This window comes from Indicator indicator, chromosome Z (genome assembly GCF_027791375.1).
Source record: "Indicator indicator isolate 239-I01 chromosome Z, UM_Iind_1.1, whole genome shotgun sequence".
In the NCBI taxonomy this organism is placed as follows: domain Eukaryota; kingdom Metazoa; phylum Chordata; class Aves; order Piciformes; family Indicatoridae; genus Indicator; species Indicator indicator.
The window spans coordinates 62,630,846-62,653,077 of NC_072053.1; the positions used below are offsets into that span (position 1 = coordinate 62,630,846).

General features: G+C 42.7%; 1 protein-coding gene across 1 annotated transcript; it reads right to left on the reverse strand.

Annotated features, from left to right (window-relative positions):
- Positions 1-5,963: 5,963 nt before the first annotated feature.
- On the reverse strand, positions 5,964-14,222 carry RGMB (repulsive guidance molecule BMP co-receptor b). The gene is made up of 3 exons (XM_054397603.1): positions 14,105-14,222; positions 11,021-11,532; positions 5,964-6,647 (listed from the first exon to the last, which is right to left on the reverse strand). The coding sequence occupies exons 1-3, from the start codon at positions 14,220-14,222 to the stop codon at positions 5,964-5,966; spliced, it is 1,314 nt and encodes a 437-aa protein (XP_054253578.1).
- Positions 14,223-22,232: the final 8,010 nt, after the last annotated feature.

The following is a 22,232-nucleotide window of genomic DNA, read 5'->3' on the forward strand; positions in this document are numbered from 1 at the left end:
AATTTTAAATTTATTCATCAGAGGTGAACTGATTTCATCAGACTTCAGCTATTTAAAAATCAGCTGCCTGAATTTCTCCAGTTACTATTGAGAAGGTTTACATGTTTAGTTTACTGAATTTAGGTGAAATAACTATCAAGTATATAATATGCCTCCAAACTCTTTCAAGGCATCTAAGACCTGTTTGGATAAAGCTGTCAATTTATAACAACACAGAATGACATTTATTGGATAATAGCACCCAACTATTAAAGCACTGGCCACTCTTGCAAGATGTGAAAGACTAAGGCAGAGGAGGAATTTTAACTTGCCTCTTCCAAGCTCCAGGAGTATGCTTATCACCCCTACACTTTAAACAACTCCTACCATCATCATCTGAAACATGAATGAGCAAGTCAGACAACTACCACAGAAGTCCTGCAAGTAAACCAGGCTGATGAACATGTGAATCTGACTAGTGTGCAGGCACAACCCTCAAGACTGTAGCATTTTCTCTGCTCAATAGCAAAAACACAGGTTCCTTGAGAGACTTTATTGTATCAAAAAGAGAGAACTAGCAGCCCTAAAGAAATGTCTGGATTGAGGCTGAGAAGGTTTTACTGTGTATCTCAGTTTTGGATTTAAAAACTTCACACACCTACTAGACATATAAAACCTTTTACAGACCCTGCCTCCAGCACATGCTAGAATCAATGGCACACACATATTTCATTCATATATACATATATATACATACATACATACACACACACACACACACATATATATATATGTGTGTGTGTGTGTGTAATAGATTATCCTGTTATGGTATAGAAAATGAAAGGAAATTAAGCTTTGACACTGCACACATTACATATTAAGTTATTTTCATATCCAACTATCAATTCTCACACATGCTTCTGTGTGTATGCAAAGTTTGTAATCAACCTTTCTGTTCACACTTTACTATCAGCACCTTTTAATTTCAAAGAAGCGTGATTTACAGTCAGATTAAAAGAATTCGGAATCAGATCAGATGCAATTAATTTACAACAGCATCACAATAAACTTACCTGCATACTTGTACTTGATCTGTGGCTATGTTAATTTCCAAAACAAGCTAACTAATGATTAAATCTAACGAACTATACTGACCTACACAATTCTTGTTTTGAATATAACACAGAGCACTATAACATAGAAAACACTTATCCTGTAAACAATAACAAAGAAGACCTTCTAAAAAAATGAGTCACTACAAATCATGACTAGGCATTGTATAGATGGTCTTTAATAACTGGAGTAAGACAGATAGAAATACAGCTCAGATCAGTTATGACACAGATGGGAATTAAATAACCTAAAGCATAACACTGCCAGTGTAAAACACTGCAGCTGTACTCACAGGAAGAAAATGAATGCAAGATTTGAAACTGTGCAGTGAGTCTGTCAAAAGCGAAGATAGCCACAAGCCACCTGGGCCTTGCTTTTTGAAACATGTCCACTGATGAACCCCCTCATTAGGCAGTGCAAAACTGGCAACATTGCTTGCTTCATCTCAGGCTATATGTAAGTAGAGAGCTATTATCATATCCTTAAAACCCATAAAACAATGTTTGATGTCCATAATGCTAAGGTAAGAGAATGCAAATTGTTGGTGATGTATTTTCTGGCAGTACAGCAGCAACTTGAAAGGAAATCCACTACTGAAAGGGCCTTAAACTTGACTGTAAGAACAAGAGCCACGCATTCTATCAGGTTGTGTTTCACTTAACAGGTGCTCTGTATTATATTTACAAAAGAATTTATGGTTTGACAGTCAGTGGGGCATACTATTTCCTTTTATAGCTCTTTGGTCATGGAGCTCACATACATAGAAAATGAAGGATTACACACCCCAGCTCTCTGCTCAGTTCTGTGGCATGCCTTCTAGGGAAGCTGTCAGACTCCACAACTACAGAGAACTATCCTCAGCTTCTGTTAAAAGCTCCATTGTGGATCAGGAAATACTCTGGTTAGAAATGCTGTAGAAGACATTTCAAATTACCTTCTGAATAAGCCATGACTGCCCAAGGCATCAGATAAGTTTTTCTTAAGAAAAAGGCTGTTACTAAATCCTGATGATTGTGCTGTTTCCTTCTGCAGAGTTTGTGGCAGTAGATTAACACCCTTAGAGGCGAGCTGTTACAGGTATGATGGCTGCCTTTTGTATACCCTAAACATATACACTGTGTCATTTCCACAAAGCATTTCAAAGATGTGTCTAACACATCAGACTGTTCCACACCCCTTAAATTGTAGCTGGAACACAAGCGAAACAACAAAGATGTGTTTACTAGGTCTGTCTTTCTTGGTAGGTATCTGATGTAACTTGATTTAAGTTTTGTCACTTTGAGTTTACCTTCATATGTGTGACTAGCCCTGCAGCTGAAATGTTACAGTTTCCATGTAATCTAAGGGACTCTTCTGTATAATTTATTCTTTCAATGCCTCTTCTTCAGTTTTACAGCGAGCAATTTTCTCTTCCAGGGTTATTCTGGTCTGAAAGTTCTCCAGCGTCTTTCAAATAAGATCTTCATAATGCCTCTTAGGATGGATGCAGCAATATCAGATCACTGTATTAAAAGTGCTTCCAAGAATCTCCACCAACACTGCCAAGAAACCATACAAGTGGGAGCTGAGGGGATGGTTCCTCTCTTGGTTTCCCATATATTATTTCTTCAATAAATTGGCCTAGTTTGCAGCTGCTGGTCATAAATTTCACTATAGAGCTCATTTAGCAGAGGGAAAAACAAGCATCTACAAGGGAAGTATAATGATTGTACTCAGCATATTTCTATCCAACAAGTAATGGCTAGGAGATTGGGGCTTTATTTATAGATAGCCCACCTAGTATGTGACCTGCATCTCCATGTTCTCTGCACCTCACCAAGGTTCATTAATACCTCATTAGAGATGTTTCTCAGCAGGTTAGACAACTTTATTCTTCTGTCAAAACAATTTAAAATATTTACATACTGCACAGTCACTCTTTTACACAAACACATACTTAACTGTTATAATCAGATTTTGCAATGATTCACACTGTGGAGTTTCCAAGCATAAACCAAAATATACCTGTAACCTTCTAAAAGAGTCACTTGGAAGACCTGTCAAAAAAAGCATTCCCTCTAAGCAAAAATTCTCTCAAGAGACCATTCACTGGCTTCAAAATATCCACATTTAGCATTAACTTCAGATCTCCCGGTGATGGCAGACTCCCAAGAATGAACATGTGCATACAAGAAATGGCACAGGAAGAACAAGAAAATAGAAAACTCTTTAGGGGCATTGCTACATTTCTGAAATAATATTTATGTGAAAGGCTCATCACTCAATGCTAGTACACATGTATGTAACATATATATGTATACACATACAGGATCCAGGGACAGAGGAAATTAAGTTATGCATGATGCTTGCCCAGTAAGCGTGTACACCACTGCAAGCAACTCTAGGTCCATCCATCAGCATTCCGCCACAAGAACATTAAATTCAGAGCACTGATGAGGATGTTCAGCCACAAAAAGTGAGGTCTGTCACCATTAAGCAAAACCTGGTGGCAAATAGACTGGCTTTCTAAGATGGAGTAACCAAATCAGTGGGCAAGGGAAGAGCTATGGATGTCATCTGTCTGGACTTCCGTAAGGCCTTTGATTGAATAGCTGCATCCAAAGGGTAGTGGTCAATGTTTATATGGAAATCAGTGACAAGTGGTGTCCCTCAGGAGTCCACAGTGGCAAAGACAATGGGATCAAGTGCACCATCAGCAAATCTGGAGATGACACCAAGATAAGTAATGCAGCTGACAAACCAGAGACATGGGATGCCATCCAGAGGGATCAAGAAGCGGGCCTGATGAACCTCGTAAAACTCAACAAGGCCAAGTGCAAGGTGCTGCACCGGGGTCAGCACAAGCCATGGTGTCAATAGAGGCTGAGGGATATAGGGACTGAGAGGAGCCCTGTGGAGAAGGACTGATGGAAGGAAAGCTGGATAGAACCCAACAATGCGTGCTCACAGCTTGGAAGCACAAATAGCATTTGGGCTGCACCAAAAAAGAAGCACAGTCAGCATTCCAAGGAAGATGCTTCTGCTGCTTGACTCCCCTCTGATGAGACCTCACCTGGAGCCCTCACAGCACAGGAAGGACGCGGACCTGTTGGGGTGGGTCCAGACAAGGGCCACAAAAATGATCAGAGGGTTGGAATACCTCTCCCATGATGAAAAGTGGAGAGAGTTGGGACTGTTCAGCCTGGAGAAAAGAAAACCGCACAGAGCCCTTTACTGCAGCCTATCAGCACTTAAAAGGGGTTTTTAGCAAGGCCTGTGGACAGGTCTAGGGATAATGGTTGTAAACTAAAAGAGGGTAAACTTAGAGTAGATACAAGGAAGATTTTGATTTTTTTTATGATGAGGGTGGTGAAACATTGGACTACGTTGCTGGATGGGACTCTGAGCAACTTGATATAAGTTGTCTCTGCTTACTGCAGAAGGGCTGAACTAGATGACCTTTAAAGGTTCCTTCCAACCTGAAGCATTCCGTGATTCTACAAAACTGCAGGAGCTACATTATCAGAGACAGCATAAATCCTTAAGTCTAACTCAACTGAAACAGCACCATTAGACAGCACAGACAGAACAATGTGCCACTAGTCCAGTCTTACCTTCAGCCTTAGCTCAGTTCTCACTTTAATCTCAAGTATTACCAGAATAACACTCACATGGCAACATCTATCCATACAGGGAATTAATTAGTTTCTTTGAGAAGGCTACTTCTATCCTTACTAGTAAACCAATCCCTAACCTAGCCAAAAGAGTCTTCTTAAAAAGTAGGAACTTTCATTTCATGAATGAACTCTTATCTCCATGAAGGCAAACACTAGCTCAAGTATGGTTAACAAAAGCAAAAAAGTACTGTTTGAGTCTTAGCACTTCCAACAGTCCAAAGCCTGTCTTGGAGCTCTGTTTATTGCAGCACATATTAAACCTTTCACTTCTTGCAGTTATACAAAGTACTAAATAAAACCAACCTCCAGGCCACAAAATCATTCTTATCCTAGCTCTTCAGTAAAAATAGTCAGTGTGAAGCCTCACTTTCCTCCTCCTTCTGAATATACAGATAGAACTAGCACCTAAGGAAGGGACTGAATTCACGCTTGTGATTTCTACGGTCCAGTCTGGGGAATGACTTAAACCTTGAGGTTAGAAGGCAGCTGCAGTAGTTACATGCTTACACAACTGGACCATTAATGTATTTCAAAATTATAGCACTGGTGGAGAAGATAAAGCTATGAAGTGTCACTTCAATACATTCTCTGTTCTTCTTTTGAAACTCTGCCGTGAAATAAGGAAATATCTGAATTGCAAAAAAGGTTGTGGAATTTGTGCAATCCAAGGTGGTCACCTGAGCTAAGGGCAAGCAATTCATTCTCTCACTCCGAAGAAGAGATGGCCATTTGTTTGATGGGCAGGATACAATCCAATTCTTAATTATTTTAATTAATTAACCCAGAAAATCACCCATGTCATCACAGGACTAGACACATACTGTCTCTAGAGTGAAAGAAATTATATAAAAACACCACAAAATAATTCAGTTTAAAAAAAATGTGTTAAATCAAGTAGTAATTAGAGGAAGCCCTAAATATGGTATGCAGATGTTTATATGTATAATACGTAATAGTCAGATACACACATAAATATTTAATATATAAAAAATAAAGTGCTTTTATCAGGCCCCGATGCAGGGGCATTACAAAACATTTCACCAAATGGAAAACAAATAAATAAAAATATTGCACAAAACATTTATGAAAACAGTTAAAACAATATGTACAATCTGGTGGGTGTCCAAAGACAAGCCATCCCTTCATATATATTGTATATACATATAAACCCATCTTCACTCAATATATTATGACAATATATATTTCAAAACTTTGTTAAAGACAAAAAAAATATGAAAATGCCATTAGGATCAAGCACAAAAGTCCAATACCCACAAAGAATTTGCTACCTTTGCCTATGCTACCACCTCCACTGCTGGGAAAGATATGCCAGTGCTCTTTTCTGGGGTGCAGTGCCTCCACATCCTGCAAGGCACTGTGAGCTGCAGCCGTGAAATTAGTGTCACCAGTAGTGAGAAGATCAAATATGCATGAGTAAAAATAGATGTCCTTCACCAGCATCTTCTCGTGGCATTTAGTGGTGGCAGTTTCCAGTGTGTACACTGACCAGGGATGAGAAGTACCACTGTCAGGGAGCAACTGCTCCCTAACAGGCAATGTTAAGTGGCCACTATCATCAATACGTTCACTTGAAGGACAACCATTCACACACAGCTGCAGATCTTGGCTCTCCTCATAGTCCATGACCAACTCTTGAGGCATGCGAATGGCCAAAGTCAAGAAGTGCCCAAGCTGGCGTACATACACCGTAGTCCCAATGTACCTGGCATCCATTTCAATGTATTTGCCACTGATCTTCTCCACAATTTGCAAGCTCTTGGTGTTTCCATCACCTCCACTTGTTGTACCATCAACAAAAGCTGCAGGCAAGTCATCAGTCACTGCTTGATATACTTTCTGATCTGTACAGTCTTGGTATGATTTAAAGATAATAGTTATCTGGGAGGGAACCAAGCAAAAAGCAAAGTTAGTGGAAGAAAAAAAATCATAATTTCATTCCTTTTTCATTTTGGAGCAAAACATACCTGGGACTGCCCACTACTTCAGAGTTTAATTCCAGTCCACTGCTGCTAGAAAATGTGCCCAGGCAGAAACAGAGCAAGGCTGAAAGATACTCAAAGATATGCCTTTGAAGAGTGACTTCCAACACAGAAACCAGGAGTTTAAAGCCTTAAGCCAAAACAGAAACAGTAGGTCCTCCAGTCTTACATAAAGGGAATAATTAGGCTATCTGGCAGATCAAGTTTGGAATGTCCATTGGCTTTTCTTAAAATGAAAAGTATAATGGGGAATTGCATATAAATGCAAAAGAGATATATGCTGCTTCCTTTACAGTTTCACAGAGGAGTGACCTCTTGGAAAAAAATAAATTCTGCACCAAGAACAGGTATTTTAATTATTACTTTCACCACTAACTGTATACATCAAAATTACTTATAGTCTATTATTTAAGCAGTCTGCTGTAAGATTCAGAGTACTCCAAAACATATTAGAATCTAGTATTACACTTTTTCCTTGAAATCTAGTTTATAGGAACCTCACCTCTTCAATTCAGTTAACCAGCACACTTCTACACAACAGCTGTTATTTCCTGGTTAAATAGCTGACTACAGACAATCTGAATAAAGCCTCTACCCTTGTTAACCTCACCTCTCTGTACCAGTTGTACAAGACAAAAGTCTTCCCTTCTCCTTTTTCCCACTGCAAAACCACTCCTAAATGGTATCACATTACTTTTCAATGTTCAGTTTGTCCCAGTCAGTCTTTCTGTCTCACACACAAATACAATACTTGCTATTTTAATTTCATAGATTCTTACTGATGCTGTCTGACCGGAACTTTTCCAGTTTTGTTTATTTGCATTGATCAATTACACAGTCAGCCTGAGATCACCTATAGCCAAGCAATTTGGTAAATGGAGGCCTGCAGACCACAGCTAAACTTGAATGCCTAAACCCAAACATGCAAAAAAGGCACAGGTGCCCTTGTCGCTGTAAAGACCAGCTCACAAATCTGTGCTTAGAGAGGTAAGCTTCAGCAACCCAGATAAGAGAAACACAAGATCCATGAACAGTGTTTCCACATATAATTTAGGGTCTTGTGCACTAAATCAAGTCTTGTATTTTAGGTAACACAGTTTTGACAAAACAATTTCTGTTTCAGCCTGCTTTGACACTGAAGCATTCCTACTTCACGTACATTTCCATTGTCCTGCAAGGAAAGAATGATCTCCATTTCAACAGATTTAAAGCTCTAAATCTGCTCAGCACCTGAACCAGTCTGGAGTCAAAAAGAGTTAATGGTTTTAATGAGACACAACTGTCTGCTTGATAAAATAGTTAAGACACTGGGCACCATTTATCAGGAAGCAGCCACTGAACTATTCTCTACAAAGTTCCCTCCTCTGCAAGACTGAAACACGCAGAATTTCAGAGACAGAGGAGGAAAACAGAAGCCTTCACCCTCAGGCAATGTTAGCAGTAACACTGCACACTGAAGGAAGGTTGAATGGCAATTAAGTGAATGAAGGTTTCCACATATCTTGCAAGGATGCTCCAAACAGAATCAACACAGACCATTACAACTTTCCAAGGATATCCTCATATTTAAACATGTAATCTCAAGGCATTTGGATACTGTGTTTTCTTTTGTGTGACATCCACCTAACACATAGACCAGACCAGTAACCAGAGTTTTGTGAAATCCTTCCCCTCCTCACACTCCTGCCTCAGTCTCACACCCTGATACTGACAGGGTATCAAAAGTCTGCTCCGAAAGGGTGCCGAAACAAATTTCACTACAAAGTTTTCTCCGTTTAAGTTCTCACAGTAGCAGAAAGCACTAAATAGTGTGGGGGGTAGTGGGGGGGAGAAGTTGTTTCAAATTTAACCTCTGTTATACATGTACATGTTATCTCTAAGGCCCTTCTATGCTGGCTGGATTGTAACAATGTCCCTACAAAGCTGCTCATGTGTCACTCTTAATTGACTAGAAACTAGCTGCCTTTCTAAACATAGGACAGCAAAATCCAAATGCCAGAATCCTCAGATGAAGAAGTGTCTTCGAAAGTATCAGCCTTATTCTCTGGAGACACACAGAGCTCTAAAGCTACTGCAGTGAGGAACTCTAAAACATGCAAATAAGGTCATTCAAAAGACTTACCTGAAGATAAAATATAGAAACTACATTCTTTAGTACTAAGAGTACTAAAACCAACAACAATAAAAAACCTCCATAAAATCAATCTGCACTTGCAATATTTCATTTTGGAATTCATCCAAATGAAGAAAACAAAGATTACTAAAAATCACACTGCATATGGAAGGCCTTTCAAGGACAGTGCTACCGAGCTTCCAAAGACTTGGGAAACCTTCACACAATTGTAGAAGATGCCTAGCTTGTGTGTCTTTAACAAAAACCACACTTCTAATTCTGAGTTCTTGTACTAGTCTTCATTAGGGCCATAATGCAATGTCTGAATAATAATGCTGGATCTCTGAATATATGTTGCTATTTTACTGTGCCTTCATATAATCACTTAGGTTGGAGAAGACCTTTCAAATCATGAGCCCACTAAGTTAACCACTGATGGGGGCAAGCACACACCTCCACTGGCTGTGTGAGGCCCAGTTGTTCCCGAGTGAAGACGTTTATTGCGTTACACAGACAGATTATATACTTTTCTTTAAACAAGAGTTGGCATATCCTATTGGCTATTAATTCCTGACACGAGTTTAAGCAAAGCATACAATAGGTTATAATTAGTAAACCACCTTTTTAACACATCCAACCAAATTCTGCTTAGTCTTTCTCTTCAGTTACAAGATGTTTACCTTCTTTCCCAACTCAAAAACTAAACAAATCCTTCTCTAAGTGGAGCAAAAGCCAGCCTTCCTCCACAAACCACTAAATTAAGACCCTACCTGCTAAAAAATGTACATATCTTTTAAATACCCTCAGAGATGGTGAGTCAAATACTTCAATGTGCAGTCTGTTCCAATGCCTGATAACCCTTTCAGTGAAGAAGTTTCTCCTCTTACCCAATCTAAGCCTCCACTGGCACAACTTGAGGCCATTTCAACCAACACCTTCTGCTGGATAGATTTCCAGCCACTCTTTCCCCAGCCTGTAAGTGTTGCATGAGGCTGCTCCAACCCAAGTGCAGGACCCAGCATTTAACATTACTGAACCACATACAATGGGCAGTGGCCCATTAACACAGCTTGTCTATGTGCCTCTGCAGACATTCAATCCCCTCATAAAGATAACCGATAAAGATATCTGAGCACTGGGGAACACCACTTGTGACCTGCCACCAAATGGATTTAACTCTATTCACTAACTCTTCTAGGGTCTGGCCATCCAGACATGACCCACCACTTTCTCCATGACAATCCTGTCAGAGACAATGTCAAAGGCTCTACTAAAATCCAGGTAAACAACATCCACAATCTTTCCCTCATCCATTAAGTGGGTCACCTTGTCATAGAAGATTAAGTTCATCAAATCAGACCTGCCCTTTAGAAATCCATGCGGACTGGGCCTGATCATCTGGGTGCCCCTGCATGTGCTGCATAATGGCACTCAAGATAATCTGCTCAATAACCTTACCTGGCACAGAAGGCATACTGATAGGTCTGCAGTTTCCTAGAATCTCATTTCAGCCCTTCTTATAGACAGCCGTCACGTTTGCCAATCTCCAGTCAGCTGGGACCTCCCCACTTAGTCAGGACTGTTGATAAATGGTGGAGTGTGGCTTGGTGTGCATTCCCACCAGCTCTCTCAGTACCCTTGGGTGTAAGCCATCCCGTGTATTTTTTTGCTACTTCCTCTCAATTCTCCACAGTCTCCCTTCTTGTCTCTGTTCTGAACCCTCAGTGTCTTGGTAACTCATGCCACTCTGTCAATATTTTTTGTGTTCTGCTGCTATGGCTATAAAGTTTAAATAATTAATGAAAAGCAGAGACTTACACTCCTTCCTTGCATCTTGCCTAGGACTTGACTTAGTGCAGAGGAAGTCACCCATGACACAACTGAGTAACTGTTATAAAGTATTATATTTAGTATCCTTAAAGGGTTATGTGGTGACAAGTAGAGGATTTTCTTGTGGTGTGGAAGAGACAAAGAAAGAAAAAGACCTAGTGTAAATTTTGATTGATTCTTAGATGAGAGTAACAGTTCACTTTAAGATTATTGCATACGAGATTCTCACAGATGCTACAGTTCTTAGCTGTTAAGAACTAAGTGACTTACTCTACCACCTCAGCCTTTTGCTTCTGCATGCATGCACAGTACTTAAGAACAATCCACACCTTATTTGTAGCAGTAGCACTGGATCCTGGGACCACAGGCACATTGGTCACTTGGACTGATAAGTAGTCATTGTCTACAAGAGGCCAAGCACCTTCCACTTTGCATGTCTGGAAGTGATCCTTAAAAGTCCTCAGATGAGGATCACCAAACAAGCCACAAAACAGGTACGTAGTAGGAGGAGTCTTCTCCCCTCCACGATGTTCTCTGCCTTCTTTGTGGCCGCTGTAACTGCAGGGATCATGGGCCTCTTCAGAGTTGGTGGAGGATGTGGGCCCATCTTTGGAACAGTTTCTCTGGCTCATGAGGTCACTGATCCCAAGCACTGCTGAATGGTAGACTAAGTTTCCACGGCATACTTTGGAATTACGGTAGGTACAGGCAGAGTACGCTCGCAAGGCCTTGCAGAACTCCACATCGAAGTCTGCAAGAGCTGAGTTTAGATGTGAAGTTAAGGACACAAAATCAGCGGTGCACTTTTGAATTCGACAAGGCGTTTGCAGCTGGCAGTCACCTAAGCACAAAACAGATGTCAGAGAGAAATCAACCAAAACTCTTAGATTGCAACACCCCATTCCACACCCAAAGGTATTGTAGAAAACAACTTGAAGACAACTTAGAGTGCTTGTCCACTAGGGAAACACTATGTAATAGAGAAAAAGGGGTTGAGAGGCAGAAAGATAGTGATACAGACCATCTCAAAGACTAAGATAACATTACTTAATACATTACTTAATATTGCCTAGATGAAAACTAAAAGCACTAACTCATGCCAAGTACGAGCTCAGCATTTCTTTCCAGCTATCAAAGTGATGCAATTCTGTGAAGTTAATCAGTTAATAAGAAAGTCTCCATTTAGTCTTTTAGCATTTTACGTAAGTTACATCATACACAAGCAGAATCCTCCCCCTCAAATGGATGTGGTAAAGGCAACAAGCAATACACCTTCAGACAAAAACAGACTGCACAAAACAGGAAAGTTTCTCTTCTAGCAAGCAAGGTGAGAAGGATGGTAGGGAAGTGGGCAGACCACAAATTCAAGCTTTGGCACTGCCACAGCTAAAGCTTCACTACTCGCTTTCTGGGACTAACCAAGAAAACCAGCAGTTGTTTGAAGTGGAAGTTGTCAGCTAATGAACCTATACACTGCAATAACCTCTTATAATGTAATTCAACAATAAGACAAGAGACAAAGAAATCCTCTACCCACAAAAAAATAAGTATTTGGGATGTACACAACAGGTACACAGTTCAGTCTACATTAATATAACAGATCTTATCTGGTCATCTGATTTCTGCAAGGAAAGCATAATTACTACCCTAGAAAGCATACTCATGTTTTACAGTCCTCTCCTACACAGCTCTCACTGTCATGATCTGAAATCTTTCCAGATTGTCACAGCATGTAGGTAACTTTGACACAAGAACTTGTAAGCAGTAGAAATAAAATGAACAAGAGCTCACTAAAGCAAAGAGACACATTCTCCAGGAGTTAAAACTAAGAGGATTCCAGTCAAAGGAGAAACTGGGTTCCCACCCATCCAGAGCTGAAAACAGCCATTACAGAAAATGGACATTCAGGAAGACTATGTGCTGTCCAAGCATCCAAAACACTCTGTGCATATTTGTTCCTTCTATAACCTATAAAATTCAGCTGTGAACACATAATTAATCTGTAACTTCAAATTGTTATAAAGCAGATTTCGAACACCACAAAAATGCTTACAAAGATACATGGAAGTATGAAAACATGGAAAAATAAAATATACCTTAACAGATACTCTTCCCCGCCCTCAAACACCTCCTTAAAACATTTTCCACTTGTTTTGTGTTTCACCAAATAGGCATGGGTCTAGTCTGACTTTAATGGCCTAATTTAAGTGGTTTTGAACTCCTAAGACACAAGCATTGAAAAATGGACTAAGCAGTAATGTAAAACTTCTCATTTTTAATCAGTTTTCTGCAACTCACACAGCGATGAGAGGATATTAGCAATTTCTTTGCTTATTCCTTAGTCGACCCTCCTGTGAGGAGGAGTCCTGTGAGTCAGTACTCACAGGACTTACTCCAAATATCCAAACCATGAATTTTAAAGGACAAAATGTTTTGTCAGTGATGGGTAGCTAAAACAAATCTCCTGTCAAAATCCCAAGACAATACACAGTTGAAGCTGGAAGTCTCTAACGTATGGCCAAGCATGACAACTAACTGTATGAGTAAGTAGTAAGTTCTCAATTGACCTTTGTTCAAGAGACAGGTAGATTTGCAGAAGCACTGAAAAAAAACCAAACCGTTTTCAGATAGAAAAAAAACAAATAAAAAAACCCCCAACACTATGCCAAGCAAAACTGACACAAGCAATGTTGGTTCAGGGATTTTCAAAGCATCACAACTTTTCTTGTATTTCTCTTCAGTTATGATTTGTGATAATATTCTAATCACACATAAATTAATCTAGCTGAGCATGTTGCCAAACATCTAATAAATCTGTCTCTTCAACACTCCTTGCAACTACGAAATTTGCTCGCTGCTTCAGTGGATTCTTGGCAGAAATGATTTGACGAAAATTGGATTACCTCTCCCTGCAACTGTAAATACATACATTGGCTCAAGCTAGAGAGAAATGTTTTCACAGAATTACAACTGTTCCGAGTTGAACACACAGACCATTTTAGCGGCCATATGCAGAGTGTAGAATACCTTCCATCATCTCCCTATCTTCCAGCTGCCAAGCAAATTCTGGTTCTTCCCAAAGCAAAAAAACAAACAGCAGTTCCCTTGTCTTCAAGCAGGCTGCCACAATGACTTGCGCTGCGCGGCTTCGCCCCCCCATCACGTCCAGAGCTGTATCCATCAGTCTTCCCGTCTTCCCATCCGCAGACTCACGACGCTACCCAGGCGGGAGGCAGGGTGGGTCCATACTGACACTGCTAGCAACCCCTCAACGGCTCGCGTCACCCAAGCGCGCAACCCTCCCTTCGACCCGGTTCCGCTGTGGACAGCCCGAGGCCACCGCGTAGGCGGTACCCGCAAAGCCCCGGCCCCCCGCACTACGACCCGCCTCGGACTCGGGCCCACCCCTGTACCTGAGCGCAGCAGCAGCCCCAGGACGGCGAGAAGGCCGAAGGCGGCAAGCGATGGTGGGCGCGGTCTGCAATGCGGTGGCTCAGCCCCAGCGGCGCGACAAGGCGCAGCTCTCCCCATGCCCGTCCATGCAGGTCTCCAGGCTGGCGGCGAGACAGGGCCGCGGCATGAGGCGGCGGGCGGGTAACTTCCTCACTGCTTCCTCCTCCTCCCTTTCTTTCAGCGGCGTGACGATGAGCGGAAGCCGCTAGGCCACAGCGGGACAGGAGCGGGACGGTGTGGCATGGCGGCAGGAGGAGACGAGCACAAAGAAGAACTAAGTCGGTCAGCGGGCAATTGAGTAAAACGAGAACACAGCCGGGCGGTAGCCCGGCGGCCCCGAGTAGCCCGCAGGTCCCGCGATGCCAAGCGCACTACGCCCCACCCACCGCCTCCCACTGGCTACCCGGCCTGTCCAACAAGCTCCACGACGGGCCGTCAGCGTGGTCTCGCCCCCACGGCCGAGGCTGATTCGCACTCCCTCGCTCCTCGCCTCCTGCCCTGCGCAACAAGCCCCACCTCCGGCCCTAGGCGGGGTGGCTCCGCCTGCCTACCGCCGGTCCCGCGGATCGGTAGCTGACGGTCACTCTCGGAATCACCGTCGGGGCGTCTACACTGTCCCTACGACGGCGATTGGCTGCGCTGACGCGCAGGCGGCGGGAGGGTCCGCAGTGCCAGGCGCTGCCCCCAGGGCTCGCGCATGGCTCGCGTGGATACGGCTTGGCCAAGGTCCGGCCAAGTCAGGATGGTAGCAGCTCAGCGGGAGCGACACGGGGGTCTCCACCAGGCAGCGGTGAAACCTGCTGTAGACGGGTCCATCCTAGCACAAGTCGTATTAGCTGCTTTTTCATAGCAGACAGAGGATCTGTGCCGCCCGCTTGTCCCCAGACATGGCTCCAAGAACACTCGCGGCAGAAGTGGCAAAAATAGCGAAATTAAACGGGCATGTCAGTGTAAGAAGTACTATTTGAACTCACCGTGGTTTACTTTCCAGAAGGCATATGTGATTCCTGAGGTGCTCCCCTGTAGACAGCATCACCAGTCCCTGGAGGGAGCACTACGGGTGGCTCCTACCGGGCTGTCCTGGGCATCACAGGTAGCACCGTGTTCCTCTGTGTCCTCACATGGGGAGGGTAGAAGTCACGGTACTACAGCATATTTGATTTTAGTGTGCTCAGTGGCTTGGTCGGGTTAACGCTTCATGTGCTGTCCCACTAGATAGTATATGATGCTTTGCAGGACCTGCATATCAAATATGTGTCAAAATGGATGTGGTGAGCAGTCTGTGCTGTGAGGACAAGAACAACACCTGCACAGAGGTGGCTCCACATCTTCATTGTGGAGCATGCTGCTGCAGACATGCCAGCCAATGCAAAACACAATTGAGGCTTTTCTGACAGGGCTGAAGAGGTAGCAAGTTTCTCACCCATTTCTCTAGGGCAACTCCACTACCTCCCTGCCAAACAATGTTAATCTCATCATGCAAAACCTGCAAAAACCTGAAAGCATAGCAGCCTCCCAAATGCTCTGGCATTTTTATTTCTTGCTTCTTTCCAGATGAGAAAAGGCAGTCATTGCCATGTGTCGTACTTTAGGTTCTTTGGCCTTGTACCCCAGTGCAGAGGCCTGTTAGTTGTACCAAGCATGCACCTGGAGAGCTGCATTATGCTGCCTGCCTTTGGAGGATGCCTGAGCAAAATGCATGCTGCCAGCACTGCTCCTACTAGTGACACTGTGCGGGAGAAGTAACTGGTTTGTTAGCCTTTGTTTCTTTGAGATAGCACAAAACACAGATGGAGAAAGGGATCATCTTTGTAGGCCTCAGATAAGGAGATGATTAATTGCAGAAGGAAAGGTAATAAATGGTGAAGTCAGCAGTTTTCTTGAAGATAAGAAAGCTTCTAAACAGTTAAGACTCTCACTAATGAGTCCACACCACTCTGAACAAATGTGAACCTTGGGGCCAACTAGTGAACAGGATGATGAAGAACATTGGAGCATCAGAGGAGGAGGAAGTCAGGAAAATTCTTCTTGAAGACCCTTCCCTAAAATTCATGAGAGGATGGGAATGCATATGCAGAAGATACATTTGCATATATTAGCATGAGCTCTGAAAGGTTGATGGAACACGTTAATCAATCCCCAGAAATTTAGTGAATATGCATAGAATGCTGATATATATTCTCTGTAAGATGCTCACGGGTAGAGTGATCCCCTCTGTGCCTGGCCATAAATGAAAGGAATGCCTACTCTTCAAAATTAAAGCCAATGTTAGGGAGTTTACTTGCCATTTTGTTACCACTAGGTCTGCCTTTTCAGTAGCAACCAGTGGGGGAACTTTTTCACTCACCTCAACTTCAAGAAGAGAACACGTTTCCGGCACAGAGCAAGGAAAACCCATGGTACTCCTGAAGGTGACATTCACTGGAAGCACTCTGTATCAGGAGCTGTTTGCTTCGTAAGAAGCAACCTGCAGTTTGCAAAATCACGAGTGAATCCATATGTGTGCTGGACAGCTCGACAATAGTTCCATTCTCTCTTTAGTCCCCGATCCCCGAGACCTCAGCATCTCGGAGCTGCTTTAAGGCAGGTAGAAGAAAGTCACCACAATGAACAAGAAAACACGCTTATCTGCAACACCAGTCTGTAAACGACAAACTATTCACCCGGGGCATCCATCCCCTCTCGCCCGCCTGCATCGCAGGCGGCGGGGTCCGGGCGCAGCCAGGCCGTCAAGCCGTTCCCTAGGCGACGGAGCGGGTGAGTGGAGAGGTGCTGGGAGCTGAAGGGGCCGTCGCTAAGTCAGCGGCCGGGCCCTGCGGCCGGGATGCCACCCCCTTAGCGGCAGCCCAGACAGTGGCTGGCGTCGGAGAAGTGTCAGCGAAAGCGAGCTGCGCGCCTCAGCGTGTCTGCCGTCCGTCCTCTTTCTCTGGCATGGGCACAGAAGGATGAGATAGGCTTTCAGTGTCAGCCACCTATAGAAAGCTAATTTAGAGGACATGGGGAGAAAACAAGGAGTACGAGCAGCACACCCGGAAGGGCAGGGATGCCCCTCCGCCTGCTTCTCCACTCTCCTCTTGGTTCTTGGCTACTCGATCGCGCCCGCAGTCAGTACTCATCGGCCCGTATACGAATCATCGGTCTGACCCCAGCCCCTTGATCTCTCGCCCCGACAACTTGCTTGAACTCTGCACCTGCGGGGCAGCCCTGAGCAGCTTTCTGTTCCTGCCGTGGCGCAGTGCTTATCCTCTTCACATGCCTCTGATTCTCAGCCCCCTCAGCAGCCAATAGCCTTATACTTATTAGAGTACTGGGAGCCTCACAAAAGCAAAGGCAGAGTCTAGTAGTTGAGCAGAAGGGTGAACAAAGAGGAAAAAAACCTTCCAGCCTTGTGGCTAGGAAAGTCTTGGTTGGGTTACTATAAAACCTACAGATCCAGCCTGATGTTCTTTCTCTGGCTCATTACCTTTTAACTCCTGAATTTACTACACTGTCTTTTGAAGTAGCAGATGTGTCTCTGGTGTTTTGGGGGCTAGGGGCTGTGTTGTGCCCTTGAGCAGGTACATCTTAAAATGACCACCCCTTTGCTACACGTCACTGGTTTCTCTGTTCCTCAGTCCAGCAGTAAATAGGTAAGAAAGAACAGAGTCTTCTAAATATGACATTCAATAATGAGTCCACAACTCTTTCAATACGCATGAACCTTAGGGTTAACTAGTGAACAGACTGATGAAGACCATCAGAGTATCAGAAGGAGAGGAAGTCAGGGGGATTTTTCTTGAATATCCTTCCCCAAAATTTGCCAGAGGATGGGAGTGTGCATGCAGAAGACACATTTCCATATATTAGTATGAGCCCTGGAAGATTAATTAATATGTTCATATCTGTAGCCATGATCTGGATGAGGGGATCGAGTGTACCCTCAGTAATTTTGCATATGACACTAAGCTGGGTGGTTGTGTTGATCTGCTAGAGAGTGGGGAAGCTTTGCAGTGGGATCTGGACAGGTTAGATTGATGTGCCAAGGCTAATTGTATGAAGTTCAAGAAAGCCAAGTACTAGATCTTGCACTTGGGTCACAACAATCCCATGGTAAGCTACAGACTTGGGGATGTGTGGTTGAAAAGCTGGGACTTGGAGAAGGACCTAGAGGTTAACTAAATATGAGTCAGTTGACTAAATATGAGTCAGCAGTGGCCAAGTGAGTGCTCAGGTGGCCAAGAAAGCCAATAGCATCTTGGCTTATATTAGAAACATGGTGGCCAGGAGGAACAGGGAGGTGGTCATCCCCCTCTAATAAGCACTGGTGAGGCCACGTCTTGAGTACTATGTTCAGTTCTGGGCTCCTCACAAGGGGACACTGAGTGTGTTCAGAGGAGGACAAGATGACTCATGAACGGCCTGGATCATATGATCCACTAGGAGCATCTGAGGGAGCTGGGATTGTTCAATCTGGAGAAAAGGAGGCTGAGGGGAGATCTCATCACTCTCTACAACTACCTGAAAGGAGGCTGGAGCAAGGAGGGGGCCAGCCTCTTCTCCTTGGTGGCAAGCGACAGGACTAGAGGAAATGATTTCAAGCTGTGTCAGGGGAGGTTTAGGCTGGATATTAGGAAATATTTCTTCACTGAAAGGTATATGAAACATTGGAATGATCTACCCAGGGCAGCAGGAGCCACCATCCATGGAGGTGTTTAAGCAGTGTGTAGACCTCACACTTAGGCACATGGTTTAGTGTTGACCTTTCAGTGTTGGGTCAAGGGTTGAACTGGGTAATCTTTGAGGTCTCTTCCAACCTGATGTTTTCTGTGATTCTGTGATTTCTCAGAAAAGCAATGAATATGCATTGATTCATGTTTTAGAAGACTGTATCCAAACCCTGTTTGATATGCATGGCCTTTGTGAAATGATTTGCTCATGCATTCAGCTGTAAATAAATGCCTTTTTGCTCTCTAAACCCTTCTAACTGTTCTCAGAGAGTAGGAATCTGATATTTTCAGTGACATGATTACAGGCAAGTAAGGATAACCAGGCAGAGTTTGGCAGGGAAAAAAAAGTCTAAAGCCAAGAGGTTTCTTAAGACTTAGGAAGCCAAAATAGGTATCTGTGAGACACCAAGACAGACATAATGTCCTGGACATTTTTTTTTCCTATTGGCAGAATGCAAATACTTAGACTTTTCTAATAGACTTTCTTCCAGAACGTAAAAAAAAATTGTCTTCCAAAATATTAAAAAAAAAAATCTGAACGGCAGTGCAACATTATTTCTGTAGGGCTGGCATAATGAGTAAGAAGAAAATGACGATAAAGTTAAAAGATAATCCCTTTATCTTGGGATGCCTAGTCTGGTATCAAAGGAGCAGATCCTGAAATGTGAGTATCTGAGAGTATCAACTCCAGTGTTAATAAGATCAGCTATTAGAGGCACTTTAGGAAGCAAGTGTAATCATGATGTTGCAGTGTTCTCTGAGACCTGATGAGAGATGACTTCTCGGATCATCACCTAGAGTATTCATAAGAGTGTGAGGATGAGTCATTGTATGAGATATACTGAAAGGATAAATTCTGTGTCCAGAAGCCCTCTGGGGTGGGAAGGATGATCACATTCCATGATTCATTATAATAATTTTATTGTTCATACAGCAAGAGAAAGTTCTTGAGTCAATAGTAGAGGTGTGATGAAAACTTTCCAACCAACACAGGGCTCCTGAAGGGAGATATGGAAAATCCAGTCTAGTTTGTCCCTAGTTACAGGGATTATGAATGGAAGGGCTGGGGGGAAAGCTGTTCTTTTCACAGTTGGCTATTGTCTTTCCAGCAGTTCGGCAGCGAATATTACAAAGATACTTTGCATATTGATTTAAGCCCGTCCTGCATGCAGTGTAAACACAATCTAACAAATGATATATTTTATACCTCATGGAAGTGCTAGAGGTCATGTGTCTGAGTATACTTAATTCATGTTCATGTTTGTAGCATTCAAGCAACGTATATTTGAAGAAGAGGGATGAGATTGGACATAATTTTGAACAAGTGCTGTGGAAATGGTGGGTGTACATACACCTGAGAAAAGCCTAACCTTTACAAATTTCAAAATTTCTAGTTTTGCTGATTCTTGTTTTATAAGAATTACAGAACTGCTTAGTATCAACCTAGTAAAAGGAGACTACATTAATAAACTTCTCATTAAAAATATGATTGATAATAGGAGATTGTGTGACAGAAGTATGGAAGAGGTACAGTTATTTGCAAATAAGTGTAGAATACTCTTTGAGACTTTAAGTCATTTGCTTCTCAGCTGTTACTCTTTGGGGTCAAAATAACAACCACATGGCACATAATTGTACATTATTAATGTATTTTGGAATATAGCTGCGCTTTTAAAGCATTTGGGTGACAGGTTGGATTTGATGATCCTTGAGGTCTTTTCCAACCTTATTGATTCTGTGATTCAAAGAACTGTCAGCAAAAATGGAATATAATAAGAAGGTGATCTGAAGTTATCCCTCAGTTTGCTTTGGACTATGACAATACTAGATCTTCACTGTCTTATTTTGTTGGAAGTATCTTTAAAGGGATGCTGTGAAACAGTAGAAAAGCTTTTCTTATACACCGTATAGAAAAGCTTTTCTACATATACTTCTTTATTCTAAAATAGTTGAACTAGATTTCCTGGAGCTATACTCTTTTGAGGTATGAAGCACAATCAGATGTGAAACATAACAATGAACAGTCATGCTATTACAAGTTTTTCCTGCTTGTACTGCTTTGTCTCCAAAATTTCCTGTAATGGGCACAGCCCCATTGTGCTCAGAGGCTAATCAGGAATAAAGGACAAAGAGGAGACCAGGCTGGGGAAAGGTATGAAAGCAAGTAATAAGAGTGTATAATATGTCTAGAAAGAAACAACATGTATGCTTTTTGGTAGGTGAGATGTACTGCTTGATAGTACGTGGTAGAACTTCCCATCAGCAAAACCAGTCATGAACACGTTCCTCATTGCTTTGAGCTCAGGCAACCCACATCCTGGGCAGAGATTTCTGACTGTGTTGCCATTCAGTTTCAGGTTTGGCTTTCTGGAGTAAATTTTCTTTTAATCGATTCACAGCTTCCCCTCTGTCTTCTCTTTTCACTGCAATTTTATTGCTAAATCTCAGGACATGTTACAGGGCAATTCCAAGTACATAGGTCCTGCCACTACCACTTGTACTTCCAGCAAACTTGTATCATGACATCTGCTTCCACATGAGTGTATCTACCTGGGCTTCAAAAGGGTTTTGCCTAAGCAATGCATCCTTTGCTAGCAACCATGTCCTTGAAGAGCAGCTGGCAGATTGATGATGCCTGTGCTGGAAATTCCCACCAAACCAAACCAAAAGGCTGTGAGAAGATTCCAAGAACTTGGAATCTTGGAACTTGGAACTTGGAAAGAAACAAGAACTTGTCAACTGAAGAAGCTTTTATCCATGAACCCTGAAGGTGCCAAACTGTCACTGAAATTAGGAATAAAACTTTAACAATGGGTTTGTCATTAACAAGCAGATGTTACTTTATTACAAAGTTGTGCAAGTTCAGGTGCTACAGGCATTCCCACAGATCTAGCACAGCACCTTAAGTCTGTGGTACAGGGAAACGTATTAGCAATGCCTCGTGTCAACCTATTAACCATCCATTGGTCATTCTGTTGCTTGGGTTGCATTAAAGATACAGTTTCTCTTAAATTCACTACTTATGTTTATAGAGCGAGAGGTTTATTTTAGGCAGGGGTCTTTGGTGGTCTTTAGCAGTCCCTGATGGTCACCAGGAAATGAACATTTCTTGAACTTTCTTTGAACCTTTGAAGTCTTCTTCCTTATAGTGTCACAAGTTAGCTCATCACATTGTCAGGTCCTGGACCATATCAACCAGTTCCCTCTGGATTTGAAAGACCTTTTGTCAGTTAAGGGAAGATGTATGTGGAAGTTTCAGTGATAAGGATGCAAGAACTCAGTTACAGGTGACAAGAATGAGGTTAAATTGCAGAGATGGCACAAACTGCCCAAGCTAACCTGTTGTTGGTGTTTGGTTTTTTGGTGATTTTTTTTTTGGTTG

What these genes read in the sequence shown, in the direction of transcription:
- RGMB (XM_054397603.1), bottom strand. Translation starts at nt 14,222, where the DNA reads ATGGGGAGAGCTGCGCCTTGTCGCGCCGCTGGGGCTGAGCCACCGCAT. An exon ending in GGGGCTGCTGCTGCGCTCAG is followed by an intron (nt 11,533 to 14,104) that starts GTACAGGGGTGG and finishes TTTTGTGCTTAG; the next exon opens with GTGACTGCCAGCTGCAAACG. An exon ending in GTGCTACTGCTACAAATAAG is followed by an intron (nt 6,648 to 11,020) that starts GTGTGGATTGTT and finishes GTTCCCTCCCAG; the next exon opens with ATAACTATTATCTTTAAATC.